The 26,633-nt window shown below is 40.8% G+C and overlaps 1 protein-coding gene and 1 non-coding gene across 3 annotated transcripts in view; both read left to right on the top strand.

The window, feature by feature from the left end:
* PITPNB (phosphatidylinositol transfer protein beta) overlaps positions 1-26,633 on the top strand; it is a 61,833-nt gene that overhangs the window by 11,092 nt on the left and 24,108 nt on the right. Inside the window, exons 4-7 of one of the 2 annotated variants that reach the window (XM_022550654.3) lie at positions 6,839-6,930; positions 7,593-7,600; positions 8,126-8,200; positions 9,796-9,879. In XM_022550654.3, the coding sequence (XP_022406362.1) occupies positions 6,839-6,930; positions 7,593-7,600; positions 8,126-8,200; positions 9,796-9,879 (259 nt within the window). Of the gene's footprint in view, positions 1-6,838; positions 6,935-7,592; positions 7,601-7,905; positions 7,907-8,125; positions 8,201-9,795; positions 9,880-26,633 lie in introns of both variants that reach the window. The other variant, XM_089894643.1, reaches the window with a different exon arrangement.
* On the top strand, positions 484-605 carry LOC115804136 (small nucleolar RNA U109). The gene has a single exon (XR_004024986.1). It is a non-coding gene; the product is annotated as a small nucleolar RNA U109 (small nucleolar RNA).

Raw genomic sequence — 26,633 nt, 5'->3', positions numbered from 1 at the left:
TAGCAGCAAGTGCTCAGGCCTTCCTGTGGAGGAAAGACCACAGGCATGGCCCAGGGCTGGCAGTACAGCCCCATCAGACTTCAGTGTCCTGCAAGGGCATCCGTTCAGCATGCTGAAGACATACCCATAGTCCCTAGAGAGTTTTAGAACTCTCTCCCTGAGGAAGTTAAATTTGTGTCCAGAAATATATGTTCCCTTTTCCAGGACTTATTCCATTGGGGAACCTATAGTGCTCTGTGCACTGTCACTGTATAGCATTGATAGACAGGCTTGCAGACTTGGCAAACCTTGCTGGGTAAGTTGGTTGGCTGAGGCTGCCAGCACCTTGCTTTACATTTGGGACACTTGAATTCTGAGATCTGCTTTACCAAGTGTTATCGAGGCCTCTGAATTCCCTCGTCAGTGTGCTTTCCCATTTCAGCAAAAAACACTTCATGGTAAGATATACACACTTAACCTCAGCCAGAAGATTGAGAAACAATCTTGGTGAAGTATTAAAAAATTCAAAATTTAACACATCCATAACATGCTACGTTAAAGAAGGAGTTCTCAGGGCTGCCAGCCTTACAGTAGAGGTTGAGGAGTAGTATATTTTTCCTACATAAAAGTAAAATAAAATAAATACAAAATTTAGTGATCATCGCAAGGGACATTTCAAATGTCTGGTTTCCCTGAGTCTCAGGTAATAGTCCTCTTATGGGATGATATTCTTTCCATTTCCTTTGATAACTTATAGTGAGTGTTCACCCATTGTGATTCTAAGCAGAGGATCTAGTACTTCCTGTGCACTGGTCACTGTAAGTGCTCTAGGTGGGAACTCATTCATTCCCCATGTCAACCTTTGCTAGTGAGGAAACTAGGTCCAGTAACTAAGATTTCAGCAGCTGGCTGATATGTCACTGCTGTTTGGTAGCAGAGATAGCCCAGGAACCCAGGAGGCATTGTGGCTCCTCTTTATCGCTCTCTTTACTGCTGAGCCCCGTGGGAGGAAATTTTCCATTTCCTAAAGTGAACTCCAAAAGAGTTTACAGAGAAATTTCTTCCAAGACCATGGATTTCACCACATCCCATTTTCTCCTAAGTCTTTAAAGTCGCCAGTCTTTATCCAAAATAAAGTTGAACTTAACAAGGTACTTACTCAAGATAACCCATGTATCTCCAATTGTTATAACTCCGTCCAAAGTAAAAACCCTTGGCTCTAAGCAAGCCCATCTCTTTATTGTCCTCGAGAAGTGACCTGTTCCGCCCGTCAGGTTGTTCATAACCTGCTTGGTTTCCTGAGCACAGCTCAGATCTGTCCCGTGCATTCCTTGACTACTTTCATTCATATTGATCCTTCTTCCCTAAACACCATCACTTTTTGTCACTTCTCCATTTGACACCTAATCAGGTACTTCTGTATGCATACATATTTGTCTTGTTGTATACCCCGTTTGCCAAAAAAGTTTGAGGACGTTTCCTAAGGTTGTTTAATATACACTTAATAGTGGATGGTGGGGAGGTGAGACAGAATTTATTGGTTGAAGAATTTTGAAGCTGGTCAAGGAAATGTGGTGCAGCTTTTAAGATCGTATTTCAGAGAAAAACTTGCAGCTGTCCTGAGACCTCATACAGACACACTGACCAATCCTTTTGCTATTGTTTTCTCTTCCTTGGGGAAAATCAGCATTACTGTTTTTTATTCCCCATAAGCATTATAATCTAGCCAACTTCATTCAGTCCTGGATAATGGAGAATTCATAAAGCTTTATCAGCTCCAAAATGGCCTCGTTCCTCAAAGGTCGAAGCAGAGGTTTTATTGAAAATCATTGTTTAAAAGTTTCATGTGGTTCAAGTTAAGAGCTCATTTTTGTAAGCAACAAGAGTCATTTGCCAGGAACTTAAGTTATGTTCGTGTTTAAAAATGAGAAGTTTAAATCATCTGAGAATGCAAAGGTTGATTACTTATGATGTTTCACAGAGATATGAGCATCACTGAGTAAGTATAGGAAGTAAGAAATTAATAAATATCAGCCAAATAGAGTAATTCGTTCTTTAGTCGAGAATTAGCTGTCAACACATAATTTTTTTCTCTGTATATAGGCCTGAGTCTTAAGATTTGAATAGTTCGAAGTTTTCTACATCAGGAGTGATCCTATTTCAGAAGAATGTCAGACATTTTCCAATGTAGTTTCTTCTTTATGGTATATTTCATTTCTCATTCCTACTTTCCTTTTGTTCTGTGAAAAATACTTCTTTCTCCTTTTGCTTTTTATAATTCTCTTGAATTTTAGAGTCTTGTTATACCTTCCAGAAGTTATTGTTTGTGTCTGGCGATTTTATTCCTTTCCCACAAATTGGGGAATTTTAAGTCAGCTTTTAATTTTTTCCCCCTTATATCTCTCCCTTTCTTCCATCTCTAGCACCACTGCGTTAATGCAAGCTCCATGTCTCTCAGACTTCTCCGGTTGCCTCCCTGCATTCATCTCTTGCTGTTCATTCTTTTGACTGTTATAAATAATGCTGCTATAAACATTTGTGTACAAGGTTCTCTGTGAACATATGTTTTCGTTTCTCTTGGGTATGTACATACACATGTACATGTACCTACAACTGGAATTGCATACGGTAACTCCTCACTTTTTGAAGAAGTGCCAGACTTTTCCAAAGTGATTGTACCATCTTACATTCCCAACAACAGTGTATGAAGGCTCCATTTTCTCCACATCACTGCCAACACTTGTTGTTTTTGGAATTTTTTTTTTAATGGCAGCCATACTAATGGGCGTGAGGTAGTATCTCATTGTAGTTTTGATTTGCATTTCCCTGCTGATTAATGATGTTGAGAATCTTCTCATATGCTTATTGATCATTTGTAGATCCTTGGAGAAACATCTGTTCAAATCTTTTACCCATTTTTAAACTGGGTTGGCTTTTTATTGTAAGAGTTCTTCGTATATTCTGGATACTAGTCTCCTATCAGATACATGATTTGCAGTATTTTTCCCCCATTTGTGAGTTGTCTTTTCATTTTCTTATATCCTTTGAGGCTTAAAAAGCTTCTAATTTTGACATTCAATTTATGTTTTTTTCTAAGAATTTTATACGTTCAACTCTTTCATTTAGCTCTTTAATCCATTTTTAGTTAACTTTTGCTGCCGTCCATTCTTGCCCACTCCATTTAATTTTCCACACAAAGCCAGAATGATATTAAAACTTAAATCACATTGTGTCATTCCCCTCCTTAGAGCCTTCAGTAGCTTCCCATCATACAAAGAATAAAATCCAAACTCTTAGGCCTGTGAGAGGAGCCCCATGTGATCTGTCTGCACCCTGCCCACCTCATCATCCTTGTCTTGTATTCCTCTGTTCTTTGTTCACTACAGTCTCACCATGCTGGAGGCCTCCCGAGTGGCCCAGGCAGACCAGATCTTTTGCTATCTTAGGACCTTTGGTCATGCTGGTCCCTCTGCCTGCTCTGGTGTTCGCTGTCTCTTCATGTAGCTGGCCCTCTGCACCCTCTAGTCGCCACTGTAGTGTCACTTCCTCAGGGAGGCCTTTCTGAGCACCCTTGCCGCAGGTACTCACTTGCCCACTGCTATGTTCCTTAAAATTCATAGCCTTCAGGAAAGGTAATTTTCATTGTCATTTGTTGTTTGCTGGCCTGTTTTCTGTTTCCCTCCCTGGAAGGTGAGCTCTGGGTAAGAATTGTGCCTGTTTGTACACCATTATGTACATGGTACCTGGCAAAATGGACAGGCAGTAAATACTTTAGTGGATGAATGAATGAGGTCTCCAGTGTCTTTAAGGTATATTTTAGTTGACTATAAAATGAAAGATTATTTATGACAAATTAATGTAGTCTTCAAATTCTTCCCCATGTTTTTCTACATTTTGATGTTTATCCACAGTAGGATGGAGAAGGATGGAAAAATGGAACTTTGAATGGTTTTGTTTGTTTTGTCTACAAGAAGATGTAAACATTTCATTGGAAAAAGTGCAGTTTGAAATCATTTGCCAAGGTATTATTTATCTCAGGAACAAGATTTTTTTAAAAAGCTCCTACATCAGAAGTTCAGTGTACACAATGGTCATTTATTATGTATCTTTTAAATCATATAAGCCCATTGTTTTCTTCTGCAGCTATGACGAAGTTGTCTTACTGCACAACAGATAGGTTCACAACCATTGGTATATTGAGGTTAGATCTTAATATTGATAACACAACTGATAAAACACTTCAGTTGAATTTTACCCTGAAGTTAAGTATTCTTATTTTGTATTCAGAGATGGGGTAGGGGAAGGGCTGTGTATTGGCAAAGTACCTTTGTGCATCTGGACATTATACTATGGCTGACTCTTAAACTCTGAAATCGAGATGTGTTTACCTTGAGGTAAGCACTGTCATGAATGTTGGTTTATCATGAGGACAACATTTTGTGACTAGTTTGGGGGAATAAGAGGAGGAGTGTCCTTTTTAATTTGTTTGTTTTTGAAGGTCTAGCTCTATTGTGTTAATTTGGTTAATATTTGTCCCTTTTCTGAGACTCTAAGCTTCCAAAACAGAGTTTCCTGCATGTTAACTAAAGTGACTTCCTAAGTGATACTGAGGTGGAAAACAAGGTACGTGCTTTCAGTTGTGTACGAATGGCACACTTGACCTGCCTTGTTAGGAATATATTAAAGTTGCCATTAATGAAAATTCCTCTCCTTTAAAGTAGAAGTGAAATTCAGTTTTATTTTCTCCATTTATACATTTTCCCTAAATTTAGTCAGATTCATTGAGGAGAGATGTATGTTAATGTTCTCATGTTAAACGTAAAAAACCAGTAAATTTGAAACAAAACTAGCTCAAAGGTTTGGTCGTTTTTAACTAAGTCAAAACATAAAATGAATTGGAATTCGCATGGTAGAAAAAGCATGCTGGAAATAAGACAATAGGCATTTGGAAGCAAGACGATGAAACACTAAAACTTCCTTACAGATTTGGCTCATGCTGGCCGTCAGTAACTGACTGCCAATTTTCTTGTTTGTGTCAGCAAATTTTAAAACTTGATGAATATTAAGATTTTTAGAATATTGGGCACTATAGGAATATAAATAGAATAGTTCAGAGTATGTTTCTGAGCTGGTACACAGCTACTTTTCTCCTGCCTTTTTCTAAGTTGACCAAGTGAACCACTGATATAATCTGTTCGTCATTCTCTCAGATGACAGGTAATCTTGTAGCTAGTATTATAAAACATTCCCCATATGTATTATGTTATACCCTGATTAGACCTCTCCTACATTTAAAGGAGTTTTGGTTCCAGTTTTTTAGCAATGGAAGAAATAATTTGGACTGCTTAGAGATTCCTTGACTTTTAATGTGATATTATTTTCATGTATCCTGTCTTTTTTTGTTTGTTTTTTTTTTTGGTTGGAATACATTTATTTCATCTGTCTGTAAACAAGGCATTTAATAGTTACAGCATTTTTTAAAATGCGTATTAAATCAGGTGAGTTAAACTGTAGGAAATTCCTAAACTGTATCGTTCTTGGTACTGCAGAGGCAAGGAAAGGACTGTCCACGCTACTGTAGCTGTGCAACTCTCTGGCTGGTGTGGGGTTCATTCCATCTACCTTGCTTAGTCTCTAAAATTCAACATAGGAATATCTTTGGTCAACTGCTCAATCTTACTATGGGGCTAGCAGTCCTCTCTGGGTCTCATGTATCTTTAGTTTGTTCTTTCTCTTAGTTTAGGAAATTAAGTTGTGCTTGAAAGTTGTCAGAAAGCAGCTCTGATGGAAAAAATATACGCAGGGCTTCAAGTTGGAGGATATCATTTTGACATACAGTTATTCAGCCACTTAAATGCTGGTTACATGAAATAATGAATTAATGCTTAACTCATAGTGTTATTGAGGGATTAAAGTGAAGAAAGGCACGTGAAAGCACCCAGCTGCATGTCAAATTATAATTAAAAAGCAGTAACCACCATTTAGTGAGCTCTCATTGCACTGCGCCATTGCTAAACACATTACAGATTCTATCTGATGGAATCCTCTCAATAACCCTGCAGAGTAGATAGCATGAAGTCCGTTCAACACAGGAGGAAGTTAAGAGCGCCAAGTAATATGCCCTAGGTCACACAGCTTCTAAGTGGTGATGTTGGGATTTGAATCCAACCTGTGGAAAGCCTGTGCATGTAAAACTGCTTTCTGTACTGTAGGACCATTTACCATCAGTAAAATGGTCATTTCATTTGCACTGCTTTGAAGACTGATAAAACTGATTTTCCATGTTTGTTAACCAGTTGTGTTTTCTGTTTGTGGTGTGTCTGTGGATGTCCTTTGCCCATTTATCTGTTGGAATCTTTCCTGATTATCTCATGAATTTGCAGAAACTCATCATGTATTAATTACATATTTAACCCATCTACTCTGACCATACTTGAGGCAGCAATTAACATTCATTTTCCAAGTCTACAAAATTTTATACTTGAACATATTTGAATATCTTACTCTGTACCTGGATCCTTCACATTATCATTTTCCTTTAAGTTTATTCTGTAAAATGTATTAAAGGACTTTTATTCAGAGTCGTTATTTTGGCGACTACGTACTGCATTAAGAAACAATGTGGTGTAGTCTAAACTGCAGGAGAGAACTTCTGTGTTGTATTATGTGCAGGTTGAATAGCTTCAGTTAACCCTTAGATCTCATATTAGGGGAGTAGGTCAAAAGCCATAAGAAAGAATTGCTTCTATTTTAAAAAACAATAATTTTATATTTGAGTACTCTTTGAAGCAGTCTGATAGCAGCCAACAAAGAATTAATGGTGCTGTTGAAAATATATCCAGTATTTCTCTCCTCAAAGCAAAGTCCCTGCATTCGTGAGGATGATTGCTCCCGAGGGCTCCTTGGTGTTTCACGAGAAAGCCTGGAACGCATACCCCTACTGTAGAACAAGTAAGTCTGGTTCCCAGAAACCGTTTCACCCTTCTACCCTGCGGCTAATGAGGAAAGGGACTGCGGTGCCCGCGCCTTAGAGAAAGGTAACACGAAGCAAGGCCTTCTTTGGGTTGTCGGGGAGTCACTGCACGCACTGGCAGAGAGGCAGCTGGGCTGGGTCCGCCCCCAGGCCCTAGTGAGGGACACGTGTTCATTCCCAGATGACAGGCACCTTGAGGTCCTCCGTTGACCAAGCAGGCTCCACGGGGAGCAAATAAAAGGAATACAGAAACCTTAAAGGTCATTCTCATGCACAAGTGTCATTTGATGTAGTTTCAACAGTCTTTTACTTGTATTGCCACATAGTAGAGGAGGAATATGACGGACAGACTCCTCAAACAGTTTCCTGTTGTCTGCTAAGTTAGCCTTATAAACGATGTTTTGCTTTTGTGACATTATTCTTTTACCATTGTTTTAAAATTAGATTATTGATTCCACAATCTAAAGTATCCTATAGTGTCACTGTTTAGAAGTTGTGTTTTGCAGATATAAACCAAATGTTCTGTGTTGGCAGGTAGTTTAATCTTTGTGACATTAAATATTGTGACAGACTATTTTGGCTCCAATTAATATTCTGACATTTTTCCCCTTTTGTCGCCTACCTGTTCGTTATGCCTCAGTTGTAACGGTGAGTAAAACTCTTTTTGTGTCACATACTCTTCATCTATAAACTTTGCTTTACATAGTAATATTTTCAACTATTTCTTGCTCTTTTCTTAAAACTGCCCACTGCTGCATGGCTGCTCCTCGGTGCTCCTGGCAGCAGCTCGCGCTCCACCTCGTGCTCCATTGTTAAGGGGCTCTTTCCAGCCTTGCCTCAAAACTCTCCCTATTCACTTTATTTTGCGTCTGCTACTTCCTTTGAATGCCAGATTCACTCGCCAAACCTCACAGCTTCTTTAATATTAGCCCTGTGTGCTGCATGACAAGCAGGGTTATTTACATTGTTTGAAAGCATGCAGCAATTGGTTGGCCTGACAAGTCTGTAAAAGTAGGCAGCTAATGATTCCTTGTCACTTGGGGATCAGTGTTCCTATGTCAGTCTTCCTATAGAGTCAAAGCATGGATACTCGTGCTGGGGAAAGCTCCTGCAGACACGAGCCCCAAGAACCAGTGAAAGATCACTATCATTTTGCTGTTGTGTTTTCTGCAGAATGAATATATGAAAGATGATTTCTTCATTAAAATTGAAACATGGCACAAACCAGACTTGGGAACATTAGAAAATGTAAGTTTTGACTCTGGGCTTTCAGTGTAGAAGGCCCTGGCAATGGGAATACTGTAGTCATTTTGTCATCACCAAAGTGATGCCACCTGCCTTAGATGAGCACCTGGCCACACCAGGGTGTGTGTCAGATTGTGGTGAGGCAAGCACACAGCCAGAAACAAACGGGCCTTCCTTGTCAGTCCCTTGCCCTGGTGTGTGAGTGGACTTTGGTGAGGTTGCTGTTTTTATCATCACCTCTCTTTTCCTGGGACAGGGAGAGCATAGATAAAAATTCACAGATAATTCTTTTCATCTTTTCATCTATGTATTTGCCAGAGCTGCTCTGCATAGCAAAATTGATTGCTTTAATTTTCACCTCCATTCCATTTTGCTGGAATATGGGTTGATTTCAGAGAAATGGCCAAAAGGCAGGAGGGAGAAGGTACTTTGACTGATTTACAGAAATGTTGACAAGCTCCTGCCTTTTACAAATTGGTGCACATTTATCCCTAAAGTAAATTACCAAAAAATCATTTAAGACTCAGTGTAGTCATTAACTTGGTAAGGTTTGGCAGGGAACTTGGGAGGGCATCTGGTATAGGTTGATGCCCTGGCCCAGTGGTTCTCAAAGGTGTGGTCTCTGGACCAGCAGCAGCATCTGGGAACTTGTTAGACATGCAGACGGCTCAGGCCTCACTGCATACCCACTGAATCAGAATCTCTGGAAATGGGGTCCAGCAGTCTATTTTCTGGTGGGCATTCCAGTTTGAGAACTACCGTTCCAACCTTATGATATGCTGTTATGGGAAAGTAAGTTTATGGTAATTGTGGTAGATTCTTTTCTCCCTGTGGTTTAATGTTACTGGTGCCAATCAGTAGAACTTGAATGATAATTTGTAGTATTTGACTTGAGTTTTTCTTCGAGATGATCATTTGACTTTTCACGTTTTTTTTTTTTTTTACAGTAGCTCTAAAATTTAGAGTCGAAATGAGGTATTTTGGTATGCTTTAGTCTGTATGATTTAATTTGCCATTTTTAGTTTTCAAATGGGCGTATCTTTGGCAGTTTTTAAACAGTTCTTTATGGGTTCATAGATGGAGTTTCAGAAATAAATGATTGAACAACATGAGGTATAGAGGAATTGACATCCTACTGAAACTGAATAGCTTTAGGATAATCAAATACAGGAGAGGATTTAGACCATACAGTGCAGCCTCTTAAAATGTAATTATAATGTCACCTTCTGTTTGTCTAGGACTTAGAGGTTACAAGGACTTTGTCATGTACCATTTGGGTTAAACATAGGTCAGGTACATTTTTTGTATAAATCATCTCTAAGGGCTACCAGAAAATAATGGTGACAGATTTCTGTTAATTTGGCATTATCCTCTTCCCTCTCCCCCTCCCCCACCCCCACTTATTATTTGGGGTTACAGGGGTAAAAGATTTTGAGATCCCTCCAGCCTTCAGACAACTAATTTAATGAAATAGCAATTTGGATTTTTTTTATTCCTCATAATGTACTCCGAGAGTCTAAAGATAAAAGATTATGTATGTAAGTGTAGTAGTTTTGCCTAACAGTTTGCTTTGTTTCCTTTCTCTTTGTCATATATAGGTACACGGTTTAGATCCGAACACATGGAAAACTGTTGAAATTGTCCACATAGATATTGCAGATCGAAGTCAAGTTGAACCAGCAGTAAGTATGATGTACAACTCGATGACGTTTTAACCTGTTGCCTTTTACATCTAAAAATTGTTTTATTTTTTTTCTGGTATGACCTACCTTTCTACACTGAAATAAGCCTGGAACTTAGGTCTGGGTCCAAAAAGAGATCAGAGCAGCAAAAGAGATCAGAGAATAAGAGAGAAGGTGATTTGTTTTTTCGTGCGGATTTCACCTTTGTACAAGTGATCCCTCTGAGAAATCCCAGTGTACCCAGGATATACATAGGAGTTTGTTTTCATTGGGGGGGAAAAAATAACATTATTTTACAAAAGAATTTTCTCTTGAGCTTCTTTAAATACTGTGGGTCCATTATACGTTTAAAGTCTGATTAAGAAAGCAAAAATTTAATTTACATACAAATTTTCAGTAATTCAGGGCTAAAGTTGTCATTTGTGGGAAATGGTTGATGGTAGAATATCCCAGTCTAACAGTTGTGTAGCTTTCTCTTTTGAGTCTTACTAGATGTAATTATTTGTACTCTAGACTTTTGACTTAATTAAAAAAAATTTTTTTCCCAAAAAGTAAGGACCCTTACTCCTCACCCCAACCCCAGCAATTAAGACCCTTGTTATTACTTTGCACCAGTTTATAAATGTGAACTCAGTTCTTGTTGTGTGTGGGGTACAGTTGTGGATTTTTTACGTGCTAAAATAACCAGTGGCCCTCTTCCTGCTAGTCTAGAGAACTAAAGCTTTGCAGTAAGAGTGGCACCCCTTGGTTTGTCATGGCAAAGCATGGCACATTCAGTTAGGATCCCTTTCCATTTCATTTTTGTGCTTATTCCCTGAACTTGAGCAGTGTTGTAAGCTGAAGAGAAATAACCCAGATAATAAATGTCTGGTTTTGCCATTGAAATTGAAAGGTAAGCTTTCAAAAACAAAGGTTCGACCTTTTTTCAGAAATCACTGGGGTTGGGACTGCCAGCAGTGACCCTCTGCTAGGCCAGGTCCTGTTCTGTTTAGGGCCCCCTCCCCGATACGAAGTGTGAGCACCGATAAGGGACTCTTGTCATAGAAATTCTTAAATTTTAGTCATGCTGTGATTTGAAGTTATTCCGTTTTAGTGATATTTCCACCTCTGAAGTTTTATTGGACTTTTTTATCCTTAGAAATGAATGTGTGTTCTGTTTTAAAAACAATATTCAGGTGTCTCTTTGGCCCCTTTATCTCTCTTGGTATCTCTTCCAGCCATGAGTTCGTGTATGTTAAAGAGTGGTGATAGGGTGAAAGATCACTGGGAGTGGGTCACTGATGGCTAGGTCAGGGTAGCTCAGATGCCTGGAGCAGCAGTGCTGCCCACCGGGATTGGGTGAAGGCACTCGGATCGTATTGCGGGTGTTTGACTAAGTTGTGCTGGCCAAGCAGAACGGTCCAGTCTTGTGGCTCAGAGGTTTGCATTCCACCTTGTTCTCCAGCAGAGCACAAGGCACCTTTGATTTTGCCGGGGGCACAAGAGTAGTTCTTTGTTCCTGTCCTCAGGCTAAAATGGGCTCCCAAACAATGTTTGCAGGCAACAGTGCAAGGGGAAAGAACAGTTCAGGCTGATTGTGCAAGAGCCCTGGAGGCCCTCATTCCCTTCCTTCCACCGCAGCCTCACCTCCAGAGAGGAGGGAAGGCACTGCTGGCCTGGGATGCACAATAGCAGCATTGCCACAGGGGCTCTGGCTGGAAGGCACCACAATGCAGGGGCTCAGCAGGTGGCTCTCTTTTTGGAAGGATGTGTGTGTGGGGTGGGGGGGATAGATAGTGAGAGAGAATGGATTGGGCCCAGATGAGAGGGGTCTGCATTGTTGAGTCCATGGCGCTGTCACTGAGAACATACACTCTGAAACTAGATGGGCTTCAGATTCAAATTCTGAGGCCTTGCTACCTACTGGCTATTTAGTTACTTAACCTCTCTCCCTGATTTATGTTGTGAAGAATGGGGCTGATTATCTCACAGGATTAAATTTGAGCACTTAGAGCAGTGCCTGCTTTAATAAATGTTCGCCATTATTGTCATTATTCTTAGCAGGAGTTCTGAGAATCTGTACACCAAGCATTGTTTGGGGAGTGAATAAGTGTTCACATATGTATGTGTGGTTTTGTTTTTCACCGTTCATAGCTCCTGTTTTCCAAGTTACACCTTAAAGATTAAAGTTTACTGAATTCACAGTACCTTTTTTTATTGTAATAAAACACACATTAAATTTACCACTTCAAACATTTTAAACGTGCAGCTCAGTGGCATTTAATACATTCATAGTGTTGTACAACCATCATCACCATCTAGTTCTAGAACATTCTTACCTCCCCGAAAGGACACCCTGTACCCATCACTCCTCACTGCTCCCTCCCCCCAACCTTTGGCTACCACTAAGTGTTTTCTGCCCCTATGGTTTTACCTGTTTGGGATATTTTATATAGATGGAATCATAGCAATATCTGGCATTCTGTTTGTGGCTTCTTTTATTTTGGTATAATGTTTTCAAGGTTCATCCACCTTGTAGCATGTGTCATTTTGTCATTCTTTTTCATGCGTGAAGAATAGTCCAGTGTATGAATACCATGTTCTGTTTATGCATTATTCTGTTGGTGGACATTTGGGTTGTTTCCACCTTTTGGCGGTTGTAAATAGTGCTACTGTGAACATGTGTGGCACAGTAGCTTTTTGTTTGTGTTTTCTCAGTTGTGGAAACTACAAGTACAAATGATATCGTGTAGGGATTCTCAAAACCTTTTGACATTAAAAAAAGAAAGAAAGAACCTTAACATGCATATTTTCTGCTATAAAAGGGGAGAGGGGAACTCTGTGTGGTGGGAGGTGAGGGTGCCCTTGCAAGTTTGGGGCTTGGGGTGAGGGGCAGAGCACTGAACTGCCTGGGGCCTGTGAAGGCTGAGGTGCGCGGAGCAGGAGGAGTCATGGGGCTCGGGCTCTGCCTCTGCCTTCTGCACAGCCTCCTCCTTCCCCTCTGCTGGCACAGATGGTTGCCCCACTCTCTCCCTTCAGATTCCACCCCCATCTGCTTGGCCTCCACTAGTTAATGTTTGCATTAGGATTAGCTCCTATTGCAAACACCTGGACCACCTGCCTCTCCTTACTTCTTGCCAGATCCAGTTTGGTTTTCTGTTGAATTAATTTGTTCCTTTGATTCTGCACTTTCATGTTCCTTGGAAATTATAGCCCACTGTGTCAAAGGAAGCTTTAAGAACACACTTGCATTTCTGAAATGGCCATGTTGTCATAGCAGTCAACTCATATAGTGGGGCTCAGTCTGTGCTGCTGGCATAGCCCCCGGTAGCTCCTCAAGATGGTACAGTACCCTCAAGAGGCTTACACTCTGGGTGAGACAAACCCCGTACAGTGAAATAGTTAACAAATGGTGGGGGTGTGTGCTTGGTCCAGAGCGCATCAGGATTTCAGAGAAAAGAAATGATCTGTGAGGACAGAGGTCTGAAAAGACTGAGGAACAGTCATAATATGACGAGTAGCGTTTTGATGGGTGGAGTGGTCCACCCCCACTCTCACTACAGTTTTCCCTCTTACCCGCGTTGCTCTGATGTATGTTTGTTTGTTTTTTTCTCTCCCTTCTAAATAGAAATTGAACCCCAGAGGGAAGAATCTTTGTACTGTTAACCCTTGCTTCCCCAGCTCCTAGAACAGTGCCTGGGCTGTAATAGGTACTCAGTGAATGTATGTTGAATGAATGAGTGAATTGCAGGCAAGCAGAATATAAGCAGAGGTACAGGTGCGTTATCCAATGCTGAGGGAGAGGTTGGAATAATAGAGTTGAAGGGGGAACCTTAGCTACCTAGGCCTCAGTGCTTTCAAACTGTGCTTTCCAGAACCCTAAGTTTCTTGGAAACCACTCTGGTTGTTAGGACGAGTGCCTAGAGCATGGGGCTGGGAAGTTGCCTCTGCCCCTCTCCCAGCACAGTCCTGCATGCCTTACACTGCACCATACGATTTACTTTGAACACAGTTCAGAACACAGTTCTGCAGCTACACATAGTTTGGTTTCAGGGCTAAACAGGGAGGTCCTATCGTACAAGTAAGGAAACTAAGGCCAGATAAACTGCGTTTTTCTCAAGGTCGTTGAGCTGATGCCTGAAGTGGAAATTCTAACTCAGTCCAGTATTCTTTCCACTGACTTGACTCCTTCCGAGGAGAGGCCCTGTCTGCTTTGTCTCTTTTCACGCTGCCACTTGAGCACTGTCTTCCTCTCCTCAAGCTGGTCTGCCACTGGCCACGTCACACTTCTTGTTCTGGCCTCCCTTCTGGGAACCTTCCTCTCTGTCCAAAGCCTGTGTGTCTTGCAGGATCTGCCTCCGGGGGATTTCACTTTCGTTGGCATCAGTCTTCCCCTGTGCTGAGTTTCAGCTCTTGTTCATTTCTTTGCTGTGTCTTGTTCTGTGTTCAGGAACCCATCCCCTCTTCACAGAGTGGTGACTTGTGAATAGGTGTCAGATGAACCTGATGAGCTTGAGGGCAATGAAGAAACTAACCTGTAACACCTGGGTTGGCCGGGGGTGAGGAATCAGGCGCTCACATACATTCCCTGTGGGTGTGTAAGTCGCACAACCTCTGTTGCAGAATTGCAAATGCACGTGCCTTTTGCTCCAGCAAAATTCCACTTCTAGGAATTGGTCCTACTCAATGTGAAGTACCAAATGTATAAGCATAAGATTTTTATAAGGAAACAGTCTGAAGTCTTAAATGTTTCTCCATCGATGGGGAACTGATGAAAAACGTGGTTCCACCCGTATGGTGGAGTTCAGTGTAGTCACCAGAAGGGAGTGAGTCTTTTGTACTGATAGGGTATCCTTTCCAATATAATGTGGAGGGAAAAAGATAACATCTATATGCATGTATTTGCTTGCTTACATATAGAGGTCAAGAAGTGTGTATAAGATGGTGGTGACAGTGATTCTTCGGCAAACGGGAGCAGCTAGATTAGATGGCAGGGGGATGGGGTAGAAGAGTCAGGGTCTGGCAGAGACATGCCCAGTGGACTGGGGGGGGGAATGTTCTCACTCAGCGTTCAGTTTTCTGTTGCTACGTGACAGATCACCACAAACTGAGTTGCCGTGTAATGTAACCTAATCAAAGAAATGACAGCCCATCACCTTTGCCATAGTCTCTTGGTTAGAAGCAAGTCACAGCTTCCACCTGTTCTCAGGGGAGGAGATTACACAAGATTGTGACTCACTGGGGGAAAAGGATCATCTTAGGATACATCTGCCATACCAGTGGCCAATTTTTAGTACCTAAAGTTTGCTCTTTAAGGATTAAAGTGATACTAGAATTGGGAGCTTGGTTAACTGTGCATGGGCCAACGAGGTGGATTTTCAGTAGGGAGACCTGAAGGTGTAGTCACCTCTCCATGCTCAGCCTGGCACCTTAACTCCTGGAGGTTTTAGTCTCAGCCTGACTTAATTCCTTGGTTTTCATTTTGTTTTTAATGAACTCTGGTTTTACTTGAATGAACTAAATTTTCTTAAAACGTCTGAAATGGTTGAATTTCTGTCCTGCATATTACTTGCTTTAAAAGAAGTAAAAACAGTCGGTTAGTAATTTTGAGAGGATAAGTAGTCAACTCTCCCAAATCAGGACAAATGTGAAATGGTTGGGAGTTAAGAAACCAGGAAGTTGGAAGTGAAGCTTGAATCTTTTTACTCCACCTGGTGGGGGGTTTCTGTCACTGCAGCTGGATTTAATACAAACACAGCCCTGAACGTTATTCTAGTTGAGAGTTAACTGTTGACTGCTTTTAGCGTTTAACTCTCTCTGCTGTGTTGCTCTCCTTGTAGACTTGCTGGGTTTTGGTCATGCTTATGCACTGTACTTCACCATGCATAGAAGGGATGTGATTAGACCCACAGTGTAACTGAATACTTGGGTGGATGCTTTGACATATTTACATAATCGAAGGATGACATTGTCAAACTAACTCTAGGAACAAGGAGTTGTAAAAACTGTCACTGTGATGCAGAGTCACAGAGTAATTTGCTACAGAAATCATATATACATTTAAATGTATGGGTTATTTGGTTTTTTCCTTGATGACTTATGGGAAGTCTGCATAGGACTGTTACTATAGCCACCATTCTCTGGTATTTTCTAGAAGATAACAGCACTGCCTAATGAAACAAGCTGAGCAGTCTGAGATTTCTGCTTAAATGTCCCCACCCAATTTCTTTTGGCTACCATGCAAAACAGATTTCTTGTTTTAGTGGAAGAGGCATTGGAGTGAAGTATTAAGATGTTATATCCTTTTAGAGGGAAGGCTCCTTCTGCTTGTAATTGCAGCAGCCACTGAGCACAATCACGTTCCATCAGAACACACCCCCTGCCCCCACATCTCCTCCATCCCCTCAGCTTCTTGCCCCTCCCCCATTTCAAATATAACCCAGCTATCACTCTTGAAAAGCCTTCCTCAGTAAATTGGGTGCCCCTTGGGGGCCTGGACTGTACTGATCATCTCTGTTTCTAGGACCTAACAAGATGCTCAACGCCTGACATGCAGAGAGCTCTTCAGTAAAGGTTTGATCAGTCAAAGAGAATTTGCAGATTTTTTCCTCTGTGGTGTGAAAAAAAAAGGGCAATGGGGAGACAGTTTGGAGGAAATGAAGTTTTTATTGTTCAAATATTAAATGGACAAATGCTACTTTAGCTCCTTCTTTACTAATTCTGGATCATGAAGTATATGTGATGTGCCTTCAGTTCTAAAAACTGTGTCCTTTCTGAATGAGCAGATGCCTTTCTGTCAGATTAAAAAGTGTTTCAGTTAGATCAGATTGTAAGGAGGAGTCAAGGTGTCCAGCGTAAAACACCAGAATACAAGTTTTAAAGTATTTTTAATTTCTAAAGTCGTTGTTGATACATAACCACAATAAAAAGTTGAGAATTCTTTAAATGTCCTGATGAAATGCACATGCATATCTTCAACTCATTTCCAAAATATACACAAATGAGTCAGTTGACATCTGCTTCTGCTTTTTTTTAAGGTATGAATTTGAATCTGGCCCCTTTTAATCATCTCCAGCACTTTGTCTAAGTAGCTTTCCATGATTTGTATACAAAAGTCACTTCCCAGGAGAGGAAGAGTCTTTAAAGTGTAAGCCGAAGTGTACACATGATTAACATCAGAGAGACCTTCGTTTTTGGAAGTAATTTGAAAGAAAATGAGCACAATTTAAAAAAAAGAAAAGAAAAGAAAAAGAAATTGGAACCACATTTTAGGTATTTATGTGTAACCGGGAAAGGATTGTATCAGCCTTCCTCTGTAGCCTATGCTTCCTCTGAAGTACATGCTATGGGACTTTATTTTTATAATTTATAATTTTTTTTCGTGGAAATAAATGTTCAATTCAAATTTGTAAGGCTCACAGGTCTAAAATTGATAAAGCTGAACATCTGCTTTTTAGATGTCAGTAATAAGCAAATATTAATGGCATAAAAGTTTGGGAGATATAGTTGAAAAATATAGATCTATGCCAAATTAAAATGCATCAGGTTTAAAGAGAGAATAATTTTTTTCCCTTTTTCATCATCTTAGGGTGTATTAATTAAAGGTGAAAGATTTTTCCCAAATGAGGCATTTCAAAGCCAAGAGTTGCCCAGTTTTTAACCTTAGTGTTGTTTCACTGAAGACGGTGTTCCTAAAAGGAAGAGACACAAGCTAGAAACTCACATGCCATATGGTTTCCGGGTCACAGAAAGGATGTGCAAGGTGTGGTCTGATTGATCAGATCCTTAGTGGAGACTCCTCAAAGAGCTCAGAGGGGCACTTTCATTGTGAGTGACCCAGGAAGCTCGTGCTCTTAAGATAAAGCTCAGATTTCATACATATCTCTTCCTTCTTCTGTCCTTTTTAACCCCCCTCTGCCCCATTTGTTACTCTCAGGTCCTTATCCTTACATGCTCATGAGTATAATGCCTTGGTTGCCGTGTTGTGTTTACCCCAAGTCCTTTTTTTTTCCTCCACATTTGCGATTGTCCCCCCGCCCCCCGGGAAGTGGTGGAGAGGAGGTATCTCACACTCTGGACTCAGGGCTCTATGCCTTCAGCCCTGATGCCTGCCCCCAGTAGCCAAACCTCCCTCCCTGGGCTGTGCTCCTTGGGTCACCACTGTTGGACTCCAGACGGCTCTGTGCCATCTCCTTCCAGTAGAAAACTTCTCCTGAGCAGCTTTTTCAACAGGAGCTCCTGGAGCAAAGTGTGGCTCCCCTCACTAGTCCCGCTTCTTTCCTTGCTACCCCAAGGGACACAGGAACTCCCAGGTGAGAGACCAGGGCTGCTCATAAAGTTCACTCCCTCGCGGGGCCTGGAACCCCTCTGCTCCGTTCCAGCCTATGTAGTTTCCCCACTTGTTTGGGCTCCTTTGGAGAACACCCCCACCACGGCCACAAGGCCGTATATGTGTGGATCTCAGTTGTGGCTGGATCTGCCCACTGGTCCAGTTCTCTGAACGTTCTTTAGAGGTTACAAGCTTCTTTTTAGGGCCCCTGAGGCCCTCTGGGGAACGTTGTGGCTAAGTCCTAAGCTAGGACTTTGGCCAAAACGCTTTTGTTTTAAGCAAGGTCTGCCCGTGGGCAGCTTGTTAGAGATGTAAATTCTCCTCCTCCCAGGTCAGAGCCTTCCAGGCCCTGGGCTGTCTCTGTCCAGCTCTTTAGGTGATTTCTGCTCACTCTTGGGAAGTGCTCTAGTATGCTGTTACTGGTCAACATTGTAGAGGGGGCACTCTCCTTCTAGGATTTTGGAAGCAGAAGGAACCTCAATTGGAGGCCACGGTCCCAAAACATTCACACCAGTCGCTAATTTTACTGTTTAGGAGTTTCAGCTCAGGGAAGTGCTGTAACTTTCCCGCAAGCCACGTTACCAATGGACTCAAAAGCAGGGCCGCTGACTTATTTTTCTAGAACATCTCACTGTATGCTGTTCCTTCCTTTGCATTATGTTGATTAAGAGCATTCTCAAGTGCTGGCTCTTCCATCCATCTTCTCTTGCCCCCCGAAATAGCAGCTTTCGTCGGTGGCCTTTGTTACCTCCATCCATAACTGCTAAACTCTGGCATATTTGGAAATTTGCCTACATACAACAGAATAGAAGGATTGGAGACCCTAAGATGTCTTTTGGTGTGCGTACTTACAGTGAGCACCACTCATATATTTTCATGTTCATTTAGCAAACATTTATTGGAACTTGCTATTTGCTCTGTGTTGGCATGGTAAATATTTTTCCAGATAAAGTAATAATTGTATCTTTCTGAAGAGCCTGCAAGATTCTTAATCAGTGAACATGTTAAAAGTGTTTCTAAGTGACTTGGAGTTCGTTTTTTCTGATTGTGTAGTCTGGTGGTGTCAAGTGCCCTCCACCAAAGAGCTTTTTTTCTCACAACTGATAGAGACCAGTGCTGGGCCCCAGGGTGCCTGCAAAGTCCGGGTTCAAAGGCTGACAAGATGGTAGATTTGGAGTTTAGTACTTTACTAAATGAAGAGCCCCCACCGTTTAATTGCGTATCCAGGGGCAGTAATGGGATTGTTGGGCTCATCCAAGCCACTTGTAGGAGTCCCGTGGTGATGGTGGTCTTCAGGAAAATGAATTGGCTTTTAAAGTTTGTGCTTTTTGCTTGTTCTTTCCAGCACTGACCATTTGTTCTCCGGTTATGATCCATTTGTTTGGCGAATATGTTTTGGTGGGCCCGTTTTAGTTGAGAGCAGAAGTACGCTAAGCTGTCTCTGATTTTCTGAAATCTTGGTTGCCTTTGGAAATGAACATGTAAGACTTGCCTTTTCCACCCACTTAGCTGTTTTCACTTTGAACACCATTCCATTATTTGAGTATTGAACAATCTGGCACTTTATAATTGTCTTAAACCATGAGTATGTATTGTTTTAAAGTTACTGCTCGTTTTAAACATACTTTTTTCCTAAATGTCAGCCATGGAAAGCTGATGAAACTTGGTTTCATTTATTTAGGCATGTAAGTTTTGGTCACACTTTTAAGCAGTGCTTGTTTCTTGCGCTCTAGGAAGGATTCGGGCATATCTTTTCTTTTGATCAGACATTCTGTGAGACAGTACCCAGATGTTACACATTTGAGTAGATAGTCTTGGCAACATATGCTTTATTGCACTGCCTTTAAAAAAAAACTTCATAATTTTAAAGAAATGTAAGAATCACAAAATATGCTTTCTAAGTAATCTTTATAAGATTAAAATTTTTTCTCTTTAAAATCAGGAACATGAAATTCGGCTGGAAAAATTTAAATATTTGATCAGACCATATGAAATTGTTAATATTTGTCAGCTTTTGAGCCACAAAAGTGACACTTTTGGGGTCAATCTAATAGACTTCAGAATTAACCATTGGTAGCTGATAACCCTGAATGGTCAGCGCTGACCGTCACTCCAGTTCATTCTTGCCCACAGCTTTCACAGAGTGCCTGCATCTTAGATGTTACTTTTGTTCCAGCTGTTGCCTCTCACTTCCTAAGAAGGGCTTTCTGCCTCCCAGAGCTGAAGAATGGCTGCCCCATTCTTCAGCCGTGAAGAGAGCCTTTGTTTATTGGAAGTCTGTGGCCGGGCTCCAGCAAGTGCGAGGAGCCTGTGGTTGCCAGATGCTTCAGGTCTCCTTGGCATGAGCAGACACTCAACCCAGTAGAGTACCTCTCCCTTCTGCTACTAGAATGAACCTAGACACTCATTTCTATCTTGAAAGGGTGTAACTTATCCCCGGTATATGTGCAAGAGCTCCAAAAGCTCTTTATTAAAGTGTGTGCATCATAAAGAGGTGAGAGCTGTGATCCAGCTCCTGACTTGTAGTAGTAGCCTCCTTGACCTCTGGAAAATAAAACAGAACAACTCAAGTACAGGTTTTGAGGTAGTGGTGCTTTTGCTTTTGCTTAAGAAACTTCACTTGTCAAAGGCTTATCTCGTCTCCCTTCGCTGTGCTGTGAAGCAAATCATTGTCAAGATCCTTTTCGTAGTGAGTTACAGAGGGTTTTTTCTTTTCTCCATTCTCAAAGAAGATATAAATAAATGTAAGCATGGTTCTTATTAAAAAGAAATGTGAAAATGCTTCCCACTTTATTCTGCTGCCTTACATGGTCAAGCACTCTGGAACACTTAGATTTGCATCCAGTGGTGGATTTAGAGAATGTCCTGTGTATTTGAAGGCATAGTTGGATGGCAGTGCCCTCTTGTGGGAAAAGAGCACATTGCTTATTTCATGCTTGCTTAAATCTTAGCAAGAATTTAAAAATTTCTCTGAAAACTCTGTGTGCAAGCTTATGTTGCAGAAAATACTTTTTCCACTAGAACCTGTTATTGGTATTTACTTCTAATCTCTTCCATGATTTCAAAGTAAAAAAAGCAGGGAGGGTGGTGGAGGTGGTCAGGTGTGAAGTAGTTCCTAGGGGGGAGAAATTGTCTGGTAAGAGTTAGAAAATGGGTTTTTTTTGAGCAGCTAACGGCAGATATTTTTAAAGAAATTAGCATAAACAGCTCCAAATCAAGTTTTTAAAGTCTGTTCCTTATAAAAGCCCTTTTCAGCAGTGTAAAGCCCTCAAGGAGAGGTTCTCTAGACTGAGTGGGAGTAAACATCCCTTAGGGTACTTGAGTCTTATCAAGTGATGAAGTGTAAATCACATCACATTTTTGCAGTAAAGTTTCGTGGTGCCTGGGGGTCCACAGAGCAGCATCTGAGTCCTGGCTCTGCTCAGCCACCGTGAACTTGGGCAAGGAACTTCACTTCCTCACCCCCAGTGGCAATGTTAGTGACTTTGTTCCAAGGTTGTGAGGGTTAACTAGGAGAAAGTGTGTGCCTGGAACATAAGTAAGTTTTCCTAAAATGGTAGCAAGAATGATGCTGCTTATCAGATTTTGCTCTTGCTGTAAAAAAAAAAAAAAAAAAAGTTAAAATTTTTTCTGCAATTATTTCCCATTTAGTGTTTGTTAAATTGGTGCTAATGGAATTAATGGGGTCCTGGGATTTAGATGCAGCTGTGCCTGAAGCCCAAATCATGAACCAAAATGGACATTTTACTGGAGAGGGCTCACCCTGTGAATTTTCAAAAGGACATTCCCATTTTAGTGTAAGGAATTTGATGTAATATGTTCTGTGATCTACTGTCATTTAAGGAAATAAATGCATTTATGTTAAGCAAAACTTTCCTAAACATATTGTTTATGTTTTAGGCATACGCAGTTTAATTTTAAAATATATATTTAACAATCATCTTTAATAAAACTGACTTGTTGGTTATGTTGAAACTTATTTCATTGGCTTTAAGAGTTTAAAATGTCTTCATTTTTAAATGCTATACTATATAAACATATAATAATAAATATAATGTAACAGTAACAAATATATTGTATATTTGTGTATGAAACACAGGCTTATCCAAACCAGTAGCCTACTGACCCCTGAGAGGAGGGCTGGGGAGTACCCTCCAGCCCTGGGCTCTCCAGGAACCCAGCCTCTGGAGCCCAACTATTTAGTTTCCCTGTCAGGTTGTAGGAGATGGAGACTGTCACATCAGGCTTTTGGTTGTAACTTCTTTTCGTAACTGAAATTCTGAGTTTTTTTCTCTTTCTCTATCAATTTGCAACCTTCCAAAGGCTTTGGGGGTCTGCCTTCATAAACATGACAGTGTTGGCAGGCTCTGGCTGTGATTCGGACAAGATGAGAAGGAATGGAGGAGGTGATTACTCTAGCTGTGCTCTAGCCCAGCAGTGCTCTAGGCTGTGGCCACCTTTCAGCACAGAGCTCTCCTGACAGCGTCTGTCCTCCTCCCCTGTCCGCCAAGCTCGCCCACCCCAGGTCTCTGTGCAGCGTCTCTATGAGATTGAAAAGATTACAAGAAAGTGTTCTGTTTGGGTGTGTAGGTTTGACTGCATTTCTCAGTTCTCAGGGCAGTTGTTTAAAAATTCAGCTTTAAAGATTCATTGGTGGAAAGCCAGTAAGGATTAATGAGAGCGTTGAATTAGAGAATATTTTTTAATGCAGTTTTGTTCCTCTGAGGTACATTCAGTAACAGAAACTAGGCCAACAAGTTATTGACAATTAGTGGTCCTTTGGGAATCTGCTTTAATGAATAGATAAGAATGATTTGTAATTAGCATAATAATTATATGCAAATGAATGCTTCTGAATTGCTCTAAAACACTTCTGAACTGTTTAAACAGCCCTCCTGAGATCTTGTTACTCTATTAATTTGTGTAGCAAATCTTTTTTTCATAGATCATGCAAAGATAAACTTCAGTCTAGCCCCTGTCCGAATTATTATGAATTCCAAGGTGGTAGGACCTGAATTAATGAGATTTACTTATACTACATTAATGGTACTCTATGGGAACCTGAAAGGGTGAGGAGTCACTGGGGAGATGTGATTAAAAATAGGAAAGAAAACTGCTTATTTGAAAATAACTGTTGAAATGAGTTTCTTAAACAAGTTAGTAAATGGTTTCTCTTTACACCTCTGTTACTTGCAAAATTTAATGCAAACTTTTTTTTTTTTTTTTTTTTTTTTAAATGGACTTCCCTTTTAGAGTCTGGCTTGAGTTTTCTCAGCTCCAGTTAGCTATGCACTGGGTCAATGGTGATAGGATCTGGGAACTCCTTTTTTCTAAGTGCCACAGTACTGGAAAATACAGGGCAGTGCTAATAAATGATGATGTTTGTTTATCTACATGTTTAATTCAGCTCTTTCCCCCATCCTGGTCTTTACTTTTAGGATGTGATTAGAAGAAATGAGCTTTGCTAAGTTGAGCAGCAATACCTGTGCATTTTAAACTTAATGATTATCTTTGAGCTATTTGAATAGACACCTAATTAATCATCTTGTGCTAAAGGAAGGCATTTTACAGCAGCTGCAGGATCCTAATATCTCTCTCAAGTTTTTGTTTACCCTGTAGAATTGTTTCTCTTTGGGGAGAGCAGGTGTCAAGGAGTTGCGAATGCATGTGGATTGGGCACTCCTTTCCTTTCCTTAGTTTACTGTAACCTCACCTGTGGTAACCAGGCATGGTTCTTTAAGCAGTTTCTGGTATCTGGAGCTCATCTCAATTTTTCCACAAGCTGTTAAGAAGCTCTTACCAGCCTACCTCCATCACCTCCTCACTCCCCCATTTATAATCATGAGTTCAGTCTGGCTCTAGGACATTGGGTTGGCTCAGCACAGATTATTTACTTGCATTTTGGGGGATAGCCACTATGCTAAAAGATTCATAAAACTAATTTTTTTTTTTTTTTTGCGGTACGCGGGCCTCTCACTGTTGTGGCCTCTCCCGTCGCGGAGCACAGGCTCCAGACGCGCAGGCCCAGCGGCCATGGCTCACGGGGCCCAGCCGCTCTGCGGCATGTGGGATCTTCCCGGACCGGGGCACGAACCTGTGTCCCCTGCATTGGCAGGCGGACTCTCAACCACTGAGCCACCAGGGAAGCCCCGTAAAACTAATATTCTTTGTCTTCAAAATGAATCTGGTTTCTGTTGAGAGTTTCTATTGAGAACTGTAGTGAGTAACAGATGTACACCCAAGAGGTAGCCCAACTTTTGTATTCCAGTGACAGAAAACAGTTATTTATAAGAATTTAATTAATGTATTCTGTGTGGCTCTAGCATGGAGTCTCAGTAATCCATTTATTTACCATATTTTATTTTATTTGTTCTCCAAAGGGTGTCTTGACTTGCCTTTTTTACTTAAATAAGAGTTTTCAATTAAATAGAGCTGTATTAACACTTATCTGAATCTACCTTATGCTGATACCATTGTGTTTTTCTGTTGTTCAGGCGCTAGCATTGGTGGAGCAAACGGTGTCTGGGGACATTACACCTAACTTGATAATGATGGTTTTACTAAACCCTTCCTTATCCTGGCCAGGCCTCTGGGCATTATACAGACAATGAAAATTTGATCATAAAAATTTTTAAACACAGTGCACCTTAGCAATAAGATTTTTCTACTTTTAAACATGATTTTAAAACTCATTTTAAAAATACATTTCCTTGGCCTAGTGAATTTGCTTTCTTTTTTTTCCCAAGGATTACAGAAAGTGCATAGCAAATTCAGCCTTCAGAATACCCAGGAGCTGAAGACTCAAGTAGGCTACAGCTGTCTTCACCCACAGTATTCTAAAAGAACTAATGAGATGAGAAGTCTGCAGCTGGTGGCAAGCACAATAAACCATGAGCCAAGGGCTTCTCTTCATCAGAGCCTCCCCTTTCCCCGCGGGATCCCAAAGGAGACAGAATACTAACAAAGCCAGCAGGCTGTCTCATTCCACACTATTGCTCATTTGCAGCTATAATTGGTAGCGGAGGTTGCATTCTGTATGCTGAAACTGTCATACATGAAGGAATATATTTGTTCATTGTGATACGGATATAAATCGGCCAGTTTTCATATACAGAAAGACCAAACTAGCTACCCAACAATAAAATTGTAGCAAAAAAGATACTGTTCAAAAAATTAAATGTTTGTTATAGAGATACAAAACTGAGGTTGTTAAAACCACACCTGCTTCCTGCTTTTTAATATCTTGCTACTTAATTCAACTGATTAAACATTTACGTATTCAAACTAACATTAAAAAGCACAAAAAAATTCCTAGGTTTTGACAAGATGCATTATCCTCATCTGTCAGGGTTAAGGTGCTGTTGTTAATAATTGGGTTTTGTTGCATTTTCAGTATATCCTTAACGTTTGCTGCTTTGTATTCAAGAGAAAAAAGCGGAGAGGGAAGACTGGGTTGAGATATATGTATATATGTGTATGTGTGATATTTTATATGCACACACTCATGCCTTATAGGAAAATCCACTTTGGTATCTCTGGTGCTGCTGCTTCTTGGTGTTTTTGAAATGTGTTTTGCTTATCTGGCTTTTGTGGACACCCTTCTGCTGTCCTCCTGTGTGCCGGACTAGAATGAGCCCAGGACAGAGGGTAAGAAGGCTTGTGTTCAAGTCCTCAGGTAGGTGAGCCTTTGCCACCTTCTTGTTGGATTGTGGTTTCCTCATTTGTGAATTGAAGCGACTTGGGTGGTCTTCAAGGTGCAGTTCACCTCTATAATTTTGTGAATCCGTAGTTCAGAAAAGTTATTCAGTGAACAGCACTAATAATGAAGGCTCGGAAATAAACTTTCAGGATCAGTATATTAGGTCCAGAGTGGAGAACTTTTAAAGTGTTATTCCATGTTCTTCAGTTAATTAATCTATGTCAGATAGGCATTGAAAATCCCTTAAGGTGTCGCCGTGGTATGGAGCTGGGTGGGGTTAGGAAGGAGAAAGGAGTATTGTCCAAAAGTCCATCTAATCCAACAGCTTACATTTTCACATTCACTGGTGCTTAATCATGCTTAGACCCACCCCCTGGGGTGAGTCACCCCTTAATTAGTTTACCTCTACATGAAAATAATTTATGCTGGTACAATTTTTAGACCAAGCTCGCTTTTCTTAAATTAGTTCTGCCTTGGTTTATGTACTACCCTTATTGTATACTGTCAGCCCTACTGATACTTGTGTACACTTTGGTTTGTGGATTTTGCTTTTTCTTTCTCTTGGAGCTGGTGAGTTTAGCATCCTCAGAGATAGTTCTGCAGTCTCTATTTCGTCAGATTTGTCTTCCAGTTGTGGCATGTTTTATTGGCTTAGTGTTTTCCTTCTTAATGGTACATAAAATAATGGAGCATCCTGTAACTGGCAGCCTCTTAGATTCAGGAAATGTGGTGTTTACTATTCAACTC

The sequence above is a fragment of the Delphinapterus leucas genome, chromosome 14, assembly GCF_059928025.1.
Source record: "Delphinapterus leucas isolate spDelLeu-1000000601 "Yukka" chromosome 14, BTC_Dleu_Yukka2, whole genome shotgun sequence".
Taxonomy (NCBI): Eukaryota; Metazoa; Chordata; class Mammalia; order Artiodactyla; family Monodontidae; genus Delphinapterus; species Delphinapterus leucas.
Note: the sequence above shows the minus strand (reverse complement) of the source record. Positions and strands in the feature narration are given on the sequence as shown.